The sequence below is a fragment of the Planococcus citri genome, chromosome 1 (genome assembly GCF_950023065.1).
Source record: "Planococcus citri chromosome 1, ihPlaCitr1.1, whole genome shotgun sequence".
Lineage (NCBI taxonomy): Eukaryota > Metazoa > Arthropoda > Insecta > Hemiptera > Pseudococcidae > Planococcus > Planococcus citri.
In genome coordinates, this window is record NC_088677.1 from 56,490,381 (window position 1) to 56,512,482 (window position 22,102).

Genomic DNA, 22,102 nt, shown 5'->3' on the forward strand with positions numbered 1-22,102 from the left:
CTTGAAGTTGAAATTGAGGGGTTCCAATTTCCATGGAAAAGGGGCCTTAGCTATTTTTTTGGTTTTTTTTTCATTTACAATCTTGAATGTAGGTAAGTATTAAATTTTTTTTATCAATTTCACCATTTTCAGTGATATTGAATTGTTCTTCTTCCATGAAAAAAAAATAATTGTAAAATGTTAGCTTGTAGAAAAATTGTTCAAGTTCATTTGAAATTTTGAACTTATAAAAATCAGTGAAAAAAATTGACCAAGGCCCCATTTCCATGAAGCCCCTATGGCCTCAAATGCAAATTTTGATGAAGAATAAAGTAAAATCTTATTTGAGTTTCTGTTGAAAAAAAAAACATTCAAGGGCAGATTCCGATTGCATTTTTCGAAATTATTTGAATGGAACAGTTTTTTTTTCAAATCAGAATTAAATTTTTTGGAATTTTTATTTTTCAAAGAACAATGAACTACCTACAGAATATTATAAATAATGTACCAAAAACCCCTTAAAATATTACACTTTTTGCTGAAGTTGTAAATTTTTTTTGAAAATTATCTTTTTTGACTTTTGAAGTTTTGAAGTTATGACTATGAGATGCAGATGCAGGATGCACAGAACGGTAAACAATAATCATTTACAAAATTTTAATTTACACAAGCCCCGAAAAGCCCCAAAAAGTCCTGATCATAGTTTGGGTTTCGGGGCTCACGTTCGGGGCTTGGTTTTCACTTTTTCAGAGGAAAAGATTTCGGGCTTCGGGCCAGGGCTTTGTTGGTTACAGTTTTTAAGATTTTGGGGCTTGGACATTCGGGCTTCAAGGAAAAATAATCAGGGCTTTTTTGGGTTTCGGGTCCTGGTCCTGGTCCTGGGCCGGGCCTAATCCCTGGATTTTAAAGGTCAATTAAAGCCATTAAAGGTTCTTATTTTTTTCATTAAAAAAAAAAAAATCGAGTGTTTCGACTTTCGACTTCTGAGTTTTGACTTTTTGAGCTCCTAAAGGAGGGGCTATACTGAATTTAACCGTAAACTTAAACTTAACCCTAGAAGTTAAACAAAGGCAAATTTTAGGTTAACGGACGTTAAATTCAGTATAAACCAACCTAAGGTAAAAGTTAAGGGAATAAGTATCCCCTTAAATTCAGTATAGCCCATCCTTTATAGACAATAGTCCTAATGATTTTTTTTTAATTTTATGGGATGTTCTTCAAAATTGGCATTGAAACTAAAACTGATTTACTGAATTGAAATGCTGAAGTTGTGCTTTTTTTTTGGCATAGATCTTAAGATCCAGAATGTAGAGAATAACAAAGAATTTCGATTGTGAATAAACGGTAACACTGTACAGGCGCTGCTAACAGCGCTAACACTCGCGAAACACAAGCTAATGCGGCGCTAAGATAGCTCAATTTATTTTTACATTCATCCATGATCCAGTAGGCACATAGATGCCGTACATCCAGTTGACAAAAACATCGAAAATTAGTATTTTTCGTTCACACCACTTTAATTAACACAAACCGTGATATAAAGTAGCTTCAACTTAATCATTTTAATTTAGAAACCAGTCTTTTATTCGCGTTTCCTGTCATTCATCCTGCGACAATGGATTAACCTCGCAGTACCTCGTTTTATGCTAAATAAATTTCTTATCACACAGCCGAAGCATCATCGATAAAAATGTCACTCTTGGCCGATTTCCGAACACTGCTCAAACCGTACTATTGGATTAATATTCTAATGAGTTTCTCGTACGTGATATTCAAAAAGACACCTGTACTATGCAACTATATGTTCTCCAATTTCGAAACAAAATGCGAATTCGACTCGGTAAGCATATAACACTCTTCTTCATTTGCTCACAAACTGCAGCTCTAAATCACTGATTACATCGTTCTATTTCAGCGCGAATCGGATATCTTGTTGTTCATGCTGATCGTAGTGATGATCCGGTCTAGAAAATCAGGCAGTGTTTCGATGATCAATTACCTGACTTCCAGTTTCATGTATTGTAAAGTAGCTTCGTTGATTTTATGGACCTACGCTGATATTCGAACCGGTATCCTCTACGGTGTCCTATTCCTTGGTGAATAATTCGAAAACATGACCGGAAATCGTTCAATTACTTGATTTACTAATCTCTGTTCGCTGGGTTTGTTTAGTTCTTGCCATTTGGGTACCGGAGCCGACGTACGAAGGTCCCTCAAACGTTGTTTACTTCAGAACTACTGCCACTCTGGAAGACGAACTCTCTAAGAATAAGAATATCACTTGGCTCGTATGTTTTTACACTGTTTGGAATCCATCTTGTGTGAATTTCGCTCCTATATTCGCTCAATTATCGGCCGAGTAAGCCTAACAATTCTATTACCGTAATTCTTAATTCACTCACCGGAGATGATCGACGATTACTAATTTTATTACTCTTTAGGTACGGTTTAGATAATCTGAAGTTTGGTAAAATCGACATCGGACGATATCGCGACGCTGCTGAGAAATTCGGTATTTCTGACGCCTCGACTAGTAAACAACTTCCTACGTTGATTCTCTTCAAAAACGGAGAAGAAGTTATGCGAAGGCCGTGCGCCGATTCTAGAGGAAAACTCACCAGATTTTTCTTCACTGCTGTATGTATTATTAATAAACTAGTGTAATTTACTTATCCTGCTTGAAAGATCTTTTAATCATTTTTATTTTAAACCAGGACAACATCAAAACGGTCTTCGACTTGAATAACTTGTACAAAGCAGTTGCGAATAAAGCCAAACCAGCCAAAGCTTCGAAAGATGATAAAAAGAAAGCCGAGTAGAGCTCACGTTCGTGTAAAATCCCACCGACTTCATGGACATGGAAGAATTTAACTATTTCAGAATTCACAGTTGAGAAAATTACTCCAGTGTTATAAGACTGAATAAGACCGATAGCTTGTGTAATAGTAAATTAGATTAAATTATTAAAAGAACAATCAACGATTTGTTCGGAAATCTACTTCGGTGAAATTACAAGTAGAGTAGATCATTTTAGCCTTCTTGATTGTATAATTTTTAAAATTCTTTGACATTTTATTGGTAACGATGCATTTGTAGCTGTTGTATTTTTAGTGAGATACCACCATTTACTTACTTGGTTGATCAACTCGAGCATTAAAGCATTTTTTTTTAAAACTAGTCATTTACGAGTATTTCATCATTGTTTTGTACCCGCTTTAGGTTTTACTACACGTGTACATATTGCCTTTTATTTTTTCATTTACTCATTTTTTTTGTTCAACGTTTTTGCGATTGATTGAATTTTTTTCCTTTTATCTAGGATGGAATAGTAGGTATTAATATAGTATTCTGTAATTGTTGTGGTCTTTGTGATGTTAATTTTTTGAATAATAAATAAAAAATGAGTCATTCGGATGCTTTTATTATTATTCAGGAACAACTTACGCACTCTGAAAAATTAGATACTTATAAGAAATTGAACATTCATGTGTACCCTATGGTTGAATTCTAGTCAAGTTGATCATTTTGATCCTGATTGAATCTCAAAAATAACTCTAAGGGATTTTTGAACATTTTTATCATCGTTTGACTGCTTTTTGATTTGGCTAACCTCGAACTATAATATGATTGTCTAATGAAAGCCAATACTAGGGAGCAAAGTTTTGGGTTTCAAATGCTCAAACGTAGGAAATTTTTTCAATTAAGCATTTTTTCGAGTGGGATGAATAATTAATTTTGAAATCAGCAATCTAGAGACAGCAAGGCCCTTGAATCGAAAAAACTTTGTATCAATTGAATTTTCAAACATTTTGTTGTGTTGATTTTTAATTTCTACATTTGAAATTCGTGAAGAATCGAATCTATTCTCTTGATTTAGAACTCTATTTGATTTATAACTTTGAAACAGCATACTCCATCACATTTGGGTCATGAGTAATGAGACAAGGAGATTGGAGAAAGACAGGGAGGGCTGACACTTCAAATTTTGAAAAAAATATCCAAAACGATACAACAGAAAAAAACATGAAAAATCAACCCGAACATTTTGGTTTTTTTTTCATAATAGGTACTGTAAAAATACACTCATTTGCATTTGATTGAATACGATGAAACTAGATCGAGAGTCCAATCAAAAAATTCAAGCAAGTTTGTAAAAAATGACACCTTGAAGAGACATTTTAAACAATAAAGTCTGCTGGGCTGGATGGATGTTTTTAAATGGTTGAAAATTTGTAAGGTGGGAACCATTGTGTAATTTTTATAACAGTTTTAATAATTTGCTATCTCGAGCTCGACCGTGAGTAATCTTGGCGGCTTGGCCATTGATTTTTCGAATAGGTAAAAAAAAAAGGTAATAAACACACTAAAAAAAAACAATTAATATGAGTCGTTTATTCAGTAAAAACTTATAAGTAGTTGAAACCCACGGAAATTGGTATTTTCCTGGGGGGTAGTACAAGTAATCAATTAATGGAGATTTTCCAAAGCAACATTTTTTTTTTTTTTTAATACAAATGCATAAGGAAGGTCAATTATATTTAATAATTTAATTTAATTTAATAATTTTTTTTTTTATTGAAGATAGCATTACACGGCAAGTAGGTATACAAATTAACGACACCTTCTTAAAATAAGTATAATAAACAAGTATTTTTTTAAATTAAAAATGTTTTCTGAACATACAATTAGATATAGCACCATAACGGTGACTTAATTAATTTGAATAAGTTACAAACTTACATTTACCGAAGGGTTATAACTTGTATAATAATTCGAGAAACTCAAAACTGAAAAAGATTTTTAAAATCACTAAAAAACAAGAAAACAATAAAGAGACCTAGTGATGGTGTCATCCTACTTGGATTCCCTTTTCAAATAAAAGAGGACACAATTATGTCTAACATGGGAAACCGATGAAATTCCATGGAATATGGAATCTGCATAATTGAACTTTAATTAGGTAAGGTATTACATATGCTCAGAATAAAATATTTTATTTCAAATTTCTTTAATTAATATGACCTATTTGTTTAATAGAATTTCACTATAGGTACATGTAAAAATAGAGAACTTGAAACTTTGTGTGAACGTTGCTTTAAACACTTTTTAAAAACATTTTCACGAACTGAATTATTGGTATAACATAAAATCAGCAAGAGTAATATCTCTTCACAAATTCCTAAAACATTTAGAAAATGCATACCTTTTTTGTATAGTGTGTTCTGTAATCAAAATTCATCATTTTTTCATTTTTTAAAAATTATTATGTACCTACTCATTTTCAGCGCATATGGTACAGATGTCTTACCAAGAGATAAAACCTTACAAGGGAACTACCTGAACCGGCAGAAACGAAAATGAACGAATCAAAACTAGATCGAAAGGGGACCACCTCAGGACCCCAAATCCAAAATTTCAAGTGCTAAAGTTGATTTCTCGATTTTTGGTGAATTTTTAAAAATTGAAAAATTCTAAAAATTATCAATTAATACCAAAAATAGAAAATATTGATGAAAACTGGAATTTTCTGGGGAAGTGGCTCAGATGGTGTCCCTAACTCATTTACAACTATCGAAATTCGTAAAACCTCAATTCCAGTCATTCTGGAGCCTCCAGCGATTTTTTATCATTTCTCCAGAAACTTGAAATTGCCGTGGAACGGCTAAAAATCAACTTTAGCACAAATAACTTTATTTGGGGCCTATGTGGGTTGCCTTTAACCATTTTTTGCGGTTGTCGCGAAAATCGGCGTCTGCCGGTTCAGATGTGTATTTTTGGCCACTGGAAAAAATGACAAAATTTGAAAATGTTGAATATTCCATCTTTTGCGATGCTGCCTATCCGAAATCGAGCTCTGACCTATTTTCGACGTTCCGAATAGGTGAAACCTCCATTTCGACCATTCTGGAGCCTCCAGCGATTTTTTATCTTTTCTCCAGAAACTTGAAATTGCTGTGGAACGGCTAAAAATCAACTGTAGCACAAATAACTTTATTTGGGGCCTATGTGGGTTGCCTTTAACCATTTTTTGTGGTTGTAGCGAAAATCGGCGTCTGCCGGTTCAGATGTGTATTTTTGGCCACTGGAAAAAAATGACATTTGAAAATGTTGATGGATGCTCCAGAATGGTCGAAATGGAGGTTTTGCCTATTCGGAACGTCGAAAATAGGTCAGAGCTCGATTTCGGTTAGGCAGCATCGCAAAAGATGGAATATTTAACATTTTCAAATTTTGTCATTTTTTCCAGTGGCCAAAAATACACATCTGAACAATACCTATAGGAGGTGTTGATCTGAACCGGCAGACGCCGATTTTCGCGACAACCGCAAAAAATGATTAAAGGCAACCCACATAGGCCCCAAATAAAGTTATTTGTGCTAAAGTTGATTTTTAGCCGTTCCACGGCAATTTCAAGTTTCTGGAGAAATGATAAAAAATCGCTGGAGGCTCCAGAATGACTAGAATTGAGGTTTTACGAATTTCGATAGTTGTAAATGAGTTAGGGACACCATCTGAGCCACTTCCCCAGAAAATTCCAGTTTTCATCAATATTTTCTATTTTTGGTATTAATTGATAATTTTTAGAATTTTTCAATTTTTAAAAATTCACCAAAAATCGAGAAATCAACTTTAGCACTTGAAATTTTGGATTTGGGGTCCTGAGGTGGTCCCCTTTCGATCTAGCTTTGATTCGTTCATTTTCGTTTCTGCCAGTTCAGGTAGTTCGCTTGTTAGTCAAGACAGATCTACAAGTACAAGTACGTACTACCTGACAGTTATGGGAGAATTGCTAGGAGATCTGTCTTTGCTCTTAACAAATAAAACTGCTTCATCCACTTAATACAAGACATGATAGGTGAGCATTTTTTCAGAGAGACATAATAGGTATAAGCATTTTTTTGGTTTTTGTTTTCAATACTTACCTACTTTTTATTTGGTAGATAGGTATATTATTGTTCAAAATATCAATTATATAATACATATATTTTTGTTTCCAGATGACAACCGCGATTTGTATATTTTTATTTTCAACTAAACATTTTTTTCTGCACATTGTATAGCATTTTAATGTTGACTTATTTAGTTTTAATAAGTTAATATAAGTGTGATGCATTTAGTTGAATTGCTATCACCTATGGAGAATTTTATTTAATCTTTTTTTTTCACTTATAGACAATCATAATATGGTGATTTCATCATTAAACAGATCGCCATTGCATCAAGGAACCCTGGGGAAACAGTTACATTACAAATTTGACAATTTCACCTCCGTATGAGTAAGAAAGATTGCATGAAGAATGAAGATGTTCAAATTTGTAATTTATGGTTGAAAGAAAACCTGCATGGGATTGAATGGGATGAAGAAGTTTTAACTCTAAATCACACTATTCACCTTCAGAAGATCACTGCAAATGTCTCAAAAATCTTTGCAATAGGGGAGTAAAAAACAACAACTGTAGCTTTGTAAAATATCCAAATAAATTATTAAAATATTTATCAGAATCTTGTTTTTTTTTTTTTTTTAAATTTAGCCTAGTTACTTTCTCTCATTTCCCTCTTCATCGAACACGCGCCTAAATGAATAAATTACATGTGTGGTGTGGCTAGACAAAAATTACCAAGGTCATATTAGAAGAACTAGGTGATTGAGTAAATACTTATTGTTAGTCAAAGTTATGGTTTATGGTAGGACAGTGATCTACATTTTATGCAAATGATATTGCCGGTATGTCAACACAAGTAAATTGTAAATGTGTGATCAGAATTTATATGTATATGTAAGTATACCTATTTCTGGTAAATCAGCATTTAAAAATCGAATTTCAACATTAATAAATCTGTAAATAATAAGGAACCAGAAATTATAATGATAGGTATAGATGTGAAAGGCGTTAAAAATTTACAAAATTAATACTTCATTGCATTGCTTTTCATTTATAGCTACTTCATTTTGTGCATCATGATAGCATAAAAGGAAAAAACTGGTACCTACATACATAGGTGAATGTATGCACTCGAATAGCAATAATTTTGTAGGGTTTAAAATGCATAGCTCTGCACATTGTTTTTTCAAGTGTTGGTAAGAATTTGCATTCTATTACATTCGCAATCTCTAGTATTTTTATACTATCACACTTTATGTAGGTATTTGAATTCTCTCACTTTGTGTCTGTACTTTTAATTTTTCCTTTCTTTAAAAAAAAGTCTGGTTTTGAAACAATATTCAATAATTACATAATTATCTAAATAAGCCATTTGGCAGTGGCATTTTAATAACAAAACTACTGTTACGGATTCCGTTCATGACATGTAAGAGAATGATCAGATTCCATGGATGATGGAATCCGTTGTTTAAGTGATGATGTGATAAGTAAGTCATTTTTCTTTATCCAACTAATAATTTTATATTTTTCTTGTCTTTTTTTTCAATTTTTATTCAGTAGATAGGCATTGTTTGCTTAAAATTATTAATTATATGTATTTTTCCCACAATCTTCATTTTTAGAAGACAGCAATGGATTAGAACAAGAACTGCAGTATACTTGCATTGAAACATTTTGGTTCCAAGCATAAGAAGCAGCAGCACCAAGAGAAAGAAATTTTAATGATCTCAAATCAATCATTGGTTTTGATTTTCTTGAAAGTAAGTTTGTAATTACTTACATATCTATGTAGGTACCTATTTACTCGTGCTAACTATGACTCTCTAAAAAATTACCTACTTCTTTCAATTTTCATTACTTATATCATTTTTCAAGTGACTGAAAATCAAGACATTAAACAAAATGTACCACTGGATATCTCACAAAAATGAATTTAGTATCTAATTAAAAAATGAAAATTTCAGTTTTTTTTACTTAATATGTTTGAATGTTTTAATCGAGTTTGTTTTTTTATTTTATTGAAATTTTCAATGACAAGATCAGACTTGCACTAAATAAATTCTTAGGAATTGGAGGTTAGAATTAATAAAAATGATATCATGAAATGTGAGGTCTTTCTTTCTATAAAATTATCATCAGGTAATCTATCATGGGTTTGAAAAAGAATTATTTGAAAATCAAAAAATCAAATTCAATTTTAGTTGCATTAAATATCCTACTTCAATTGAAGATTTAAAAAATGGTAAGATAAATTTTTATTGGTCAAGTATCCATCATGGGGTTGAAAAAGAATTAGGTATTTGACAAACAAAAAATCATATTTGACTTTAGTTGCATAAAATATCCTACCACAATTGAAGATATAAAAACATTTGAAAAATTTAATAGGTACCTAAGGTTTTAGTGTTAATGTTTTTGTGTATGAAAGAAATGAAATTTCTCCACTTTTTCATTATAATAATTTATCAATATTGAAATGTGATAGTAATAATTTTCATTATGTTTACATGAAAAATTTAAATAAATCTCCTATCCTTTCCTTTCAACTGCATATAAAGAAAAGACTAAAGAGTGCTACTGAAGTAGGTATGTAAAATATGCTTAGTAGGTAACACATTTTCTAGGTAAAGATGGATTTAAAAAATTAAGTGAACTCGAGCAATACAAGTATGAAATTGTCAAGAGAAATCAGTTTCTCAGTCTAGTTTCAAATGCCTACTAAAGACATGCGTCAATCGTACTTTAAATATGATTAATTATGTAAGTATAAAACCTGTCCTATCACCGTAGGCACGAGATGTGTAATAAACGAAATTGAAAATGTCTCTAGATACTCTACATACCTATATTTTACATTATTATACAATGTAAAAAAAATTGTATAAAAATAGAACCAATGAACTGCACAAATCAACACTCACGTTGCTATTTGATGCATTAGGCCTGTATGAACTTTGTTAATTAACTCATTTTTTGTGTAATTTTCAACTTGAAAAAGTGTACCTACCTATTTTGTATCTATGGTAGGGACCTTTATTTATTTCAAATTTTTTAAATTAAAATGGTTTGCTTAACAGAAGCTTGCTACACATGCGATAACCGATCTATACTGTCAGCTTCCCCAACTTCACAAATTGAAAAAAAAATGAAAATAAATTTTATGCACTTTCAATTTTTTTGTTTTCATTAAAATGTCTAATATAAAGACAATCTTTAATACCTACTTATATTAACAAATTATTTGATAAGGATGTAAATTCTTGTTGCATATAGCATTCTAATGGAAAGGGGTATTGGAGGACTGTTTCGAAAACTTGCTTAGAGATATGATTGGTTAGAAAATTTTCCATTTGAAACGTTCATTTTTTTATTTGTTTGTTTTTTAAAAAGCACCTACCTATTTCTTATTTAGTAGATAGGTATGTTTGTTTAAAATAACAATTATATTTTTTCTCTTGTTTTCCAGATTATCACAATAGGCTGGAAGAGTAGTTGAAATTTTTATGGATTGAAACATTTGGCTCTAAACAACAAAAAGAACAGCAAAAACAAATGCAAAAAAAAAACTTATGAAACAACTCATCAATGGCTTTGAAGTTCTTAAAGGTAAGTTTTTATTCAACTACTTATCCAGAAGTGGTAGCTATTCATTTGCATTTTTTACTCATTGAAAAATAACTTTTACAAATTTTATTAGGTAATTCGTTTTTTTAAATACCTACCTAAGTACATATTTGCTAGTGGCTAGCAATGATAATTCAATAGAAGATGTACCACTGGACCTTTCCAAAATGAATTTGAGTTGAAAAAAGTAAACTAAAAGTTTAAATTTTTTTAATAGTTTCCGTCACATTACCATATTGTTACTTGTTAGTACTTGTTGAGGTGTAAATTGCAGAATTTCTTGTCAGTGACATATGAACTGAAATTAATGGAGTCTAACGTTTTTGAACAAATTAAAAATACGATAAATATAGAAATAAAACTACTAAACAAGGTTTTCAGCAATGTTATGAACATGGTGAACGCGGATATATGTATTACTCATCTCAAATTTCATTATTATTGTTTGAGTAGTATTAAATGAATGCAGAAAAATACATTCAATTACGTTTTATCAGATTTATTGATTCGCAGCAATACACTTCTAAGAAAAATGATACAAGTTGAAATGATTAAGTATTTGAATTGATTAATGATTCGAGATAATTCTCTCTTACTTATTAATAGTTATCTTGATTATAGACGACTTTATTGTTTTGAAAATAATGCAACACTTCTAAGGGAGGAGATACATTTCCAATTGGATCATGCCAAGTCACCTAGCAAAATTGCAGTTCGTGTTTCTGATTTGAACAGTATTAATTAACTTCTTTTCATTTGATTAAATTCAAATCAGTAGGTGGCAGAAAGAAGAAGAGTTCCGCGCCTCTGCCTATGCAGGCAACATATTCTACACCAATCTCTCTATACTATTCGCGATGTTTTTTATTTTTACGCACATTCGCCGCTCGTTTTTGGCGGTTTTTAGCACTGTGCCAGTAATCACTTTGTGTTGGTGTGTAGGTAAATTGACTTTTATTCTTTTTTTAAAGAAAATTAAAGTGTCTGGTACTGAAACGATATTCAATACCTACTTGAATAAGTTACTTGATAGTGATATTTTGATAACAAAACTACTACTACACATACCATTCTTCTCATCTGAAGAGAATGGAACAAATACCCTGGCTAATGGAGTCAGTTGTTTAAGTTTTGTGATATGATAAGTAAGTAATTTTTCTTTTCAACTGGAATTTTATATTTTTCTTGTTTATTTTTTAAAAAATATTTACCTACTTATTATTTAGTAGATAGGTATGTCTGCTTAAAATTAGTAATTATATTTTCCCCATATTCTTCGTGTTTAGATGACAACTGACAACAATGGATTAGAGGAACAGTGAACAATTACTGTACTGCATCTGGGTGGAAATGTTTGGTTCCAAGCATTAGAAGGAGCAGTAGCACCAAGAGAAAAAATAAAATACATTTCAATGATCTTAAATTGATCAATGGTTTTAATTTTCTTGAAAGTAAGTTTTTAATTACTTAATTATCTAGGTACCTATTTACTTGTGCTAATTCTTAGGTCTGGTACTCTCTATTTATTTATTTATTTATTTTTTTCAAGTGACTGAAAATCAAGAAAATAACAAGCCATTGGATGTCATTAAAAATCAAAATGGGAATCTTAATTAGCCACGTTTCTATCATGGGTTTAAAAATAATTATTTGAGCAATGAAAAATCCAATTATGATTTTACTTGCATAAAATATCCTACCTCAATAATTGAAGAAATAAAAAAAATTGAAAATTTCAATAAGGTTTCAGTTAATATTTTTGTCTACGAAAGAAATAAAATTTCTCCACTCAAAGTGATAGACAAAGGAAAAACATTTTGTTACTATTTATTAATGTTGAAATGTGATAGTGATAATTTTCATTATGTTTACATAAAAAATTTAAATAAGCTCCTATCCTCTCAACTATCCTATAAAGAAAAGAGTGCTACTGAAGTACCTAAGTATGTGAAATATGTTTAGTAACGCATTGTCAAGAGAAATCAGTTTCTTAGTCTTAGCTTCGAATACCTCCTCAAGACATAAGCCATTTGTACATATTTTAAAAATTATCATCATTAATAATTATTGCATTAGGTAAAAGGTGCCCTATCACCTTTCACAAAAATATAGGTTTGAAATGTGAAATAAACGAAATTGAAATGCATCTACTCTACATACCTACCTATATTTTACATTTATACAATGTAAAAAAAATTGTATAATTATGTAAATAGAACCAATGAACTGTACAAATCAACACTCACGTTGCTATTTGATGCAATAAACTCTGTTAATTAAACTCGTTTTCTATGTAGGTAATTTCCAACTTTTAAAAGTGTACCTATGTACCTACCTACCTACCTACTTATTTTGTGTCTGTGGTATAGGATACCTATATTTATTTCAAATTTTCAAAGTTGAAAATTAAAATTGTATGCTTAACAGAATCATACTACACTTGTGAAAACAGAAAACTTGAAACCTGGTGTATTGTGTAAACCTTGCTTCAAGCAACTCATAAAGCAATTCCATGAATTAAACTATTGGTACAAAACAAAGTCAGTAAGAGTAATAACTCTGTACGCCTACATTTTTTGAAAATTCTAAACACTTCACTTAATTAATTTTAATGACTGCTATTTCTGGTCACAGTGCCAGATATGAATATGTATAGGAGGCATAGAGAGCAGTAATAAGATCACGATTATGTACATTGTACTGGTAGGCATTCTAATTTCATCACTGTAACCTAACCCAAGTAGATATAAAAGGCGTATACTTCAAAAAGGCACCACAATGACTAATATTAAATTTATAATGATAAATTTTTCAGGATATTTCATCAATTGTTGGAGCACTGTTGTTACTAGTGTTATTTTTATGACAGTACCATTTGTCCTGTTTTTTTTTTGTGATTCATTAATTTTTCCATTTTAAATAATCAAAATGATTTCGCAAAACAATAATGATTCTTCTCGCGGAGGTGTTGGATCTGTCAACGATTTGATGGATAGGGATCGTTTGAAAAAATTAACTGAACATGAACAACACTGTCAAGAAAAATCAGTATCTCCATCCTGGTTTCGAATGCCTGGCGAAGACAAAAATCATCCGTATTTTGAAAATTATCACCACGACATCCCAGTTACTTTTTGTGTATTTGCGGCTTTTGAGACACTTCTTGTGCTATATAAAGGTGTAAATGTTGCTAAATCTCGTTTGAAAAAATTTCAAAAACACGAACCTATAGCATTTTTTTTTTATTTAGTACATGCTGAAAAAGGTAAAATTCGCGATCCAGTTTGTTACGTTGGTCTCAATGCTTCAACAATTTTTTTAAAAATGATTAGTAAAGATGATTTCAAACATGATAGGTAAGTTGATTTTTTATTAATCTTTAAAGGAAAAAATTTTCGTAATATTTATCAAGTATATAAATGCTTTTCTCCTTCCAATCTAGTAAGTAATCAAAACATTTTCAATGCAAATTTTTCAATAATATATTCAAGCAAGATGCTTTGAATTCGAAACAATTGTCTGGTAATCATCATTTAATACACTGACTATCATTTTGAAATATTTTATCAAAATTAATATGCTTAGTTTGTTCGCTTGGAGGTCTGTTCCAGCACAACCCACCCCTGTCAACAAAATCTTCTGATTTTCAGCTATGTACTTCTGCATTAAATTTGCTTCGCCTCTTTAAAAATAGGCAAGCTTATCAGGGAAATCATTTTAACGGTTTGCCCCCTCTCGATTGAAAGTTAAAGTAAGATGATACAATACAATAGAACTGGAAGTTCCTTGTTTCATTGTCCTTCGTTTTTGAAAATTTAAAATTATTCAACATTTTTATATTTCCAAGTCCTCCTTCCGAAATTTGTTCGAACCATATCTGGTTAATCAGCTGGGAAAATCCTAGAAAGGGGGATCTAGGGTAAAAAACTGAGAAAATTTCAGTCTCACGCCCCCGCCCTTGTGATGTATTACTTCGTCACGCCTCTGGTTAAATACCATTCTAACATTTAAATACAAATGGCGGGGTAAATATCACAGGTCTTAAAAAATAAATTAAAAGTAAGTTTTATAGCACATTTGTTTTTTTTTTGTTTTTTGTTTTTGTTTACAGACCGAATCGATGAGATGCGAGAAGATTCGAACGTTGACATTTAACGTCAAGAATCCAATCCAAATTAACCGACCAGCTCAGGCTCCGGTAAAAACACTTTCAAAATCTTACGCCAAGAAAATCATCTCTCCAGGGAACTAAAAATTATGAAAATTTGTCAATAGGTACCGACAGGTAGGTACAATATAAGCATTTTTTAAATTGAAAATTAACTGCCAAAATATTATTAACACGTACTTGCTCGAATCTGGCGAAACTCAATTGATAAGTAAGTAAATAAAACTAAAAAAAAAAAAAAAAAAAAAAACGCTGACAATCTTGATGAAATGGTGCTCAGATTTTTAAGGAGTCATCTTCGTCCGACATTCTGAAATGGTTAAAAATTTATTTTAATTAATATCAACAAACAGATATAGGTAGGTGATTAACATGAAGAGTATTCTTAGGCTATTTTGATTTACGAAAAAACAAATAAAAATGAATATTTTCTCAGAAAGGTGGAGGGGAATAAAAGCAGAAAAAATTGGAAAAACCATAATTAATTTAACAATCTGGACATTATCCCAAAATTTGCCAAGACATCCAAGTAGGAGTGTTCAAGAGAAATACGACAGCAGACCATGGCCACGAGAAGAAAACATCAACAATCATGGTAGAAAAATAATGGTAGGTAATTTTAAAAGTGACAGGTTCAAAATATCGGAATTTATATTAAAATCCAGATACCTTAGTCACGGCTGCACGCGTGTAATTATCTTTATAAAACATGCTCGCCAGCTAAAATTTATTGATTTAGTGTCAAAAAGACAACAATTTCTTCGAAATTTAAATACCTATCTACAAAGCTAAACTTGATAACTTTTTCTTTCATAATTAACAATCTAATTTAAAACATAAGAGACTTCACAATCATACGTCTTATTTTTTCGTTTATAATTGATGAGCACAAACGAGCTCAATGTTATATGGAGTATTATGAACATCATTTTAAAGAAAATAAAATCATCCTATAAGAATCAGTTGATATTTATTCGGGCGTGCTCACTGACCCACCGAAAAAAAAACCATGAATGTGTTAAAAGATTCGATAAAAATCGTGAATCAAATTCGAGGCAAAGAGAATCTCTTCGGGTATCGTTCAACAGCAGCGAATCAATTCTATCTAGCTTACTGTTTCATGGGCCAGATCTATTTCGACACTGCCCTCCACAAGCACACCAGATTATTTTGGTTCTTATGGCAGCTTTCGGGACTTCTAGTCGGTATTTTTCAACTAGTATCCTACCTAATATACGGCGACATGAAGGATATTGTGGCTTTATTATACTCCGTATTCATTATGACAATCCTAATATTTATATCAGTTCTATTACCATACATCTCGACGATACTCTACAGCAGCAGTTTACACGAGGCGCTTGAAATAGCCGATCGTATTATTACGAAAAGAAAATCAAACGTTGGCGAAATATTAAGTAACGAATTGAGTTTGGGCAAATTGTTTAAATTCATTTGCCTATACGATTATTTAACTATCGCGATTTATTCTTTAATTTGTACGATGAACGTAATGTTTTTTTACGAAGAGGAAAAAGTTAAAGATTATCGTTACTATCTCATTTATTTACCAAAACTCGACCAATACGGGTCTTTGTCGAACTTTCTACTTATTAATAGCCTAACAGGATTTATCGCTTGTACTCTGTACATATGCTGGCCCGCGATATCCTTCATTATCGTATTTTACGCCGCTATATTTCACAATGAAATTCAACGTATCATCGGTGATCTCAACTCTCTCGGTTCAAATTGCGATTCGACTACTGAAACTTATAGAAATCTTGAAATAAAATTCAAAAACACTGTTGCCAAATGTGTGCGCGACTTTCAAGATGCTTGCAAGTAAGCTATCTAGGTACCTAGTTGATTTTATCGTTTACAAATTCAGAAAAGTAAAAATGTCTCCATTCGTTGATAATTTTGATAATTTATCATGCTTTTAGAATGATTGCATGTTTACGAGGATTCTACGAAGCTGTAGCTGCCGTCATATTACCATCTGTGCTTTACATTGAGATCACCCACGCCTTTATTTCAGTATCGGTAAGCGTGCAACACACCTACAGGTAGGTACGAGTACCTACTACCTACTTCTCTAATGATTTTAAAAAATTCCCTTTTTAATTAGCCAAACATCACAGTCTCGATAAGGATAAGAGAAATATCGAATTTCCTCACAACTATTCAAATAGTATACGTGTTATGTTGGGCAGGAGAAACAATAGATGAGGCGGTAAGTAATCACCAAAAAATAATATCGAATTGTAGTTTGGCAACATTGCATAAAATAAAAATAAAATGAATTATTTTCAAACAGGCACGGGCATTATCAATTGCTGTATATTCTAGCCCGTGGTATTGGTGTACAACTTTTCGTAAAGATGCCAACATACTTTTGTGCCAAACTCAAAGACCAATTTCTGCAAAAGCTCTGGGAGCCTATCTTCTTTCTTTGGCAACATTTTTACATTTCATGAACATGATACAATCAGCTGTTAATGTTTTGCGACAAATTACCTCGAAATGAAAAATAATGTAGCCTAACTAGAATTCCATGCACATAGCAACAAATAGGTACTGTACTAGCAATATTGAGATGAGAATAAGATTGCAAGCCAATAGGGAAACTGGAGAGGCTTCATGGAAAAGGGGCCTTAGTCAATTTTGTTTTGCACTGATTTTTACAAGTTCAAATAAACTTACAAATTTTTTCTATAAGCAAACTCGTTTTTTTTATGGAAGAACACTTCAATATCACTGAATATGGTGGAATTAATCAAAAAAAAATTAAAAAATATATTCAGAATTGTAAAAATTAGAAAAACAAATAAAATTGACTAAGGCCCTTTTCCCATGGAGCCCCTCACTTGTATCGAAATTATTTAACAACTGAGGAGTTCTCTTTGAAGCATTTATATCTTCATGAGCATATTCTTCAAATGTAAAACCAGCCTGAATTTTTCTAAGGGAAATTTTCCAATCTGTTCATGATGATTTCGAATCAAAATCATAGGTATGTATACTTAGGTACCTAGGTATTTTTTGAATCACGTCTGCGCTCAAATCCAGAATTAGAAAATTTTGAAACTTTGATTTTCATTGCCAATTTTGAAAAAAAAAATCATCAGGAATAAGAAAACGTTCCTTTGAATTATCCAAAATGATGCCCATAAACCATATAGTACTCGGGTGGACGAACAAAAAAATGTTACTATCACAAATTGCCTATCTTAAAAATTGAAGGGGAAAACTTGATTCAAAATTTCCAAATTTGGGATGCTTCAAATTATAACGATTTTGAATTCTCAAAGAGTGTTTGCGCCTTCAATTTTGAAGATAGACAATTTGTCAAAATACTTTTTTAAATTTCAGAGTTGGAAAATTTTGAATGTTGAAATACGTGTTATGAAAATTGGGAATTCCATAGAAAAAAATCCAACCCAAACAGAATCCTTTCAACTTTTTAACTAATCAAGATGCACTTTACGTTATTAAAAAAAATCAGAATTTTTTCTTCGAGAAAGATTAATAAAAATGAGAAGTTCAGAGAGAAAGTTTTCAAGAAATTCCAAAAAAATTGTAAAAATCATCAATTTTTGAACACGTTTTTTTGGATGTTTTGTTTTGCATGGCCCACTCTGATCAATTACAAACCAACATCGAAAAAAAGAATTTCCAAGCGAACATACGTTTTTGCCCCTTTAATCCAAAAACCAGGCAAACGTACATAATATTGTGCTTAGCAGGTTTCCTATGAAATACCATTAGAAAAGCACCATTTAATAGTTTTGACTCTCCCATACGATGGAAAAGTAGAACTGCCCCCCCCCCCTCAAAAAACACTGAAAATAAAAAATTGAATGTTACCTGTTCTAATTTTTTTCATTTTTTTTGTCTTTTCCTAGCTTTTGGGGGCTCCACAGAAAGGAACCAACATTACTTGGAAGTCCAGGGAAGATTTTTTTTGAAAAGGGAGTCATTTAGAGAAATTCTGACGCAAGAATTAGAAATTTCAAATACCCACCTATTCCATTTCTTTGGTGATTTTTTCAACTTTTGGGGGCTCAATGGAGGGTTATTAAAATAGTTTGGAGGACAGTGGAGAGTGTCTTCTTGAAATGAAAATTAATTACTCAGTTGGAAAAATTCTGACGATTCTGACGCAGAAATTGAAAATTTTGGGATGAATTGTATTTTTTAAATTCTTTTCAGATCAATTATTTCCAACCGCGGGAAAAAACCAGAAAAAGGGAATCATTTTCTCACTCAAGGTAATAATTTCAGGAGTTAATTTGTTAGTTTTTTTTTTCAAAGATTGTAAGCTCTATTTCTGTTTTTAATTTGAAGAAATGTAGGGACAGAAAATCAAACGTGTGTTTCCATTGCTCTTTTAAAAAAATCAAAATTTCCCACAACTTATGAAAACTGTAAAACTAGAAGCAGGCCTAAAATATTTATATTCGTACGAGACGGCCGATTGAAATTTTCAATAAAAAACATGATTTTTCTTAACATTAAAAAAATTCAGTTATTGATGATTTGTGAGCAAAATTCTCTATCTACTCGAAAAATGGTAATTTTTTTTTCAACTTTCATAACCTGGCATACCCTGGACTGGATACAAAAATCAAGTCATATCTTTAAAATTGAATTTGTAGTTGTCCGTTTTTCAAGAAAAAATCGATTATGTAGGTGCTTATTTCAATTTCCTTTTTTTAAAAACCGATCTTGAGGCATTATAAAATACCTACCTACCAACCTACTTAAAAAATCTGAAATTTATTAGCCATTTCCGAAAGAAAGCAAACAATTATAAACCTAACAATCATTCAGATTCTCGTTGAATTCGTTTTTTTTTCAATTAGGTAGGTATGTTTGTCTAACGATATTTTTTTCGATGAATCGACAAATAATCCCAAACACTACTCTTGCAGTAAGTACGTATCTATCTACCATCAATGTGTAAGAGAACTTTTATTTTCTTTGTCATAATTTCCAGAGTTTTAATTCCCTATTCTGAAGACAACATCGTACCAAAATAAACGAAAAAAAAAGTTGCCAAAAGAACCTCACTCGAGTAGCAAACATTTTAAAAAGTATTTCTTTTTTTGGGTACTCGTAGGTGAACAGAAAACCTTATAGCGAGAAGTAGGTAGATATAATTGATTGGAAATAAAAAAACTCATGCTCCTCCATTATGCAAAGGATCAAATTAGTTTTTTTCCCCAAGGCTATTGCTTTTTCTGTGTTCAATTAAATTAAAACAAGCTGAAAAATTTCTGCATCAGTAAGTTATCGATATCGATTTTGCGTGATTGGTTGCTATGAGAAGATAGTCAAAACGGAGAATTTGTTAATTTTTTGTACACAGGCGTAATAGAAATGCTCCTAAATCTCGTTTCAATATTGGCATGGATATGTTTTTTTGCGCAGGGGGTTTCTCCGAAATTTGTGTAGCGCTGATCCAAACCACGTTGACTTTAGAAAACTTGAAAAAACATTTTTGAATTTTTCATATTACTTGTATGTCACACTTTTAATTACTTGAAAAAAAAAATCATGATGAATTCTTAACATTTGCACTTCACTGTAAATAATGGAAGAACCGTACTTTTTTGATTTCCTCAACTACGCAGCAATCGTACCTAATTCTCTTTTTAAATTCGTGGTAAAAAATTTATTCTGTAAAATTTCGACCACCGATTATTAAATTTTTAATCCCGCCAAGCTCAAGTAACCATTGTAAGAGGGAAATTGCTCATCATTATAAGCCCCCGTGTACATAGCAACCCACGATCAAATCAATAAAAAACATACAGATTATCACCATCAAACAAGAATATCACATGCTTCCATATGAATAAAACACAAATCTAAATTACCCAGGTACTCAATAAAATTTATCCCTCACACGTTTAATCAAACACACCTAGTTTCGAGTACTTAGGTACCTACCTACTATTTACACATTTGCTATTTCTGTGACCAAATGATACGAAAATAATTCTCGGAACACGTAGAAAGTTAAGCTGACTTATCTCGCAACTTGAACTTTATATTATGGTAATGAATCATCTTTACGAGTAGGTAGTTGGAGTTTTCTTTTAAATAATAATAAAACTGAGCAGTAAAACCATTATTTTTTCATTTCGAGTTGATCAAGTATAAACAACAGTTTCTGTGCAAATTTTTCGTCTTGAAAGCTATAACAATGACACCGAAGATAGTTCTCGTGTTCATAACTTTGGCGATCCTTTGCGTGGTGCAAGGATATGTTGCCCAATTCGACGCCGATTCTTTTCACAAGCCACCTAAGCCTTCGAATGCTTTACTCGGATTTGGTGGTAATCAAGAATGCGTCCATGCTAATACCACGTACGGTTCGAGAGTCGCTGGAGATTGGTGAGTTGATGAGTTTCATTTTTTATAAAAAGTAGAGCTAATTGTAAGTAATTTAAAGTTTATGAAATATTTCAAAAAAAAAAAAAAAAAATGAAAAACGATACTTAGTAAGAAAAATAAGAAAAAATTAATTCAATACAGAAAACTTCTCTCTTTTTCAAGACAATTTTCATTTTTATTTTTAAAAATTCATTTTCGGAATTTCGTTTTCCCAGAGGAGCAAAACATTGAAGAGTATCGTAAATCATTGAATGATCAACTGGAGAGCTCAACATTCTACTAATCATTTTACGAGCATTTTTTGTTCAGATCCTTTAAATTCATCAAATTCTCAACTTCATAAATTTTACCCAACAATTTCACATGAATTTTCATCCTTTTTTTCTCTTCATAGGAGAGCGTACTCAGAAACTTTCAATAAATCGGGCAGCTTTTTCCGCAAAACGGCAGTGGAAATGAAATATCCTTCAAATGGCTCCAGATCATACTGCCCTATTTCAATGATAAATGTCGAGAATTTATACCGAAAATGTAAATGTTACAAGGAAAAGGTAGAAATAACCGAGGGTGGTCTTCGATACGGTAATGTTAGCTTAAGGTTCACCACTGATACTAATTGCCGGAATATACACAGAGTTACAATTTATACCAAATGTTGAGCTTAAATTACATAAAATACCGCAAATGTAAGATTACGATTAGATTAAAATTATTTTAAAAAGTGACGAATAAAAAATAATTTTTAGATTTCAATTTTTTTGCATCATTATACTATTTGTACTTTAGTACTCGTAATAGGCACTACATTAATGTTCATCAAATTCTGAATTTTAAAATGTTCATTTCAAAAAACTACATTTTTTTCACGATTTTTTTCGCCCAAATTGGTCAATTTTGACTGAAATTTTTTTTCTCGCAGTGTATCATGAAAGACGCCCAACTACTCCATCAACCCGAATTTGGACCGAGTTTCTCAATTTTTTCCAGTTTAATAATATAATTTTTACCAAAGAAATTGAATTGGTTGATTTTTGGAACCCCT

General features: G+C 31.5%; 1 protein-coding gene and 1 long non-coding RNA gene across 2 annotated transcripts; both read left to right on the top strand.

Moving 5' to 3' along the window:
* The first annotated feature begins 1,421 nt into the window (after positions 1-1,421).
* On the top strand, positions 1,422-3,393 carry LOC135832993 (thioredoxin-related transmembrane protein 2 homolog). Its single transcript, XM_065346569.1, has 5 exons — positions 1,422-1,819; positions 1,895-2,075; positions 2,152-2,338; positions 2,421-2,616; positions 2,694-3,393. The coding sequence occupies exons 1-5, from the start codon at positions 1,670-1,672 to the stop codon at positions 2,796-2,798; spliced, it is 819 nt and encodes a 272-aa protein (XP_065202641.1). The 5' UTR covers positions 1,422-1,669; the 3' UTR covers positions 2,799-3,393.
* A 16,388-nt stretch (positions 3,394-19,781) lies between these two features.
* LOC135832996 (uncharacterized) lies at positions 19,782-21,813 on the top strand. Its single transcript, XR_010556398.1, has 2 exons — positions 19,782-21,060; positions 21,455-21,813. It is a non-coding gene; the product is annotated as an uncharacterized LOC135832996 (long non-coding RNA).
* The last annotated feature ends 289 nt before the right edge of the window (positions 21,814-22,102 follow it).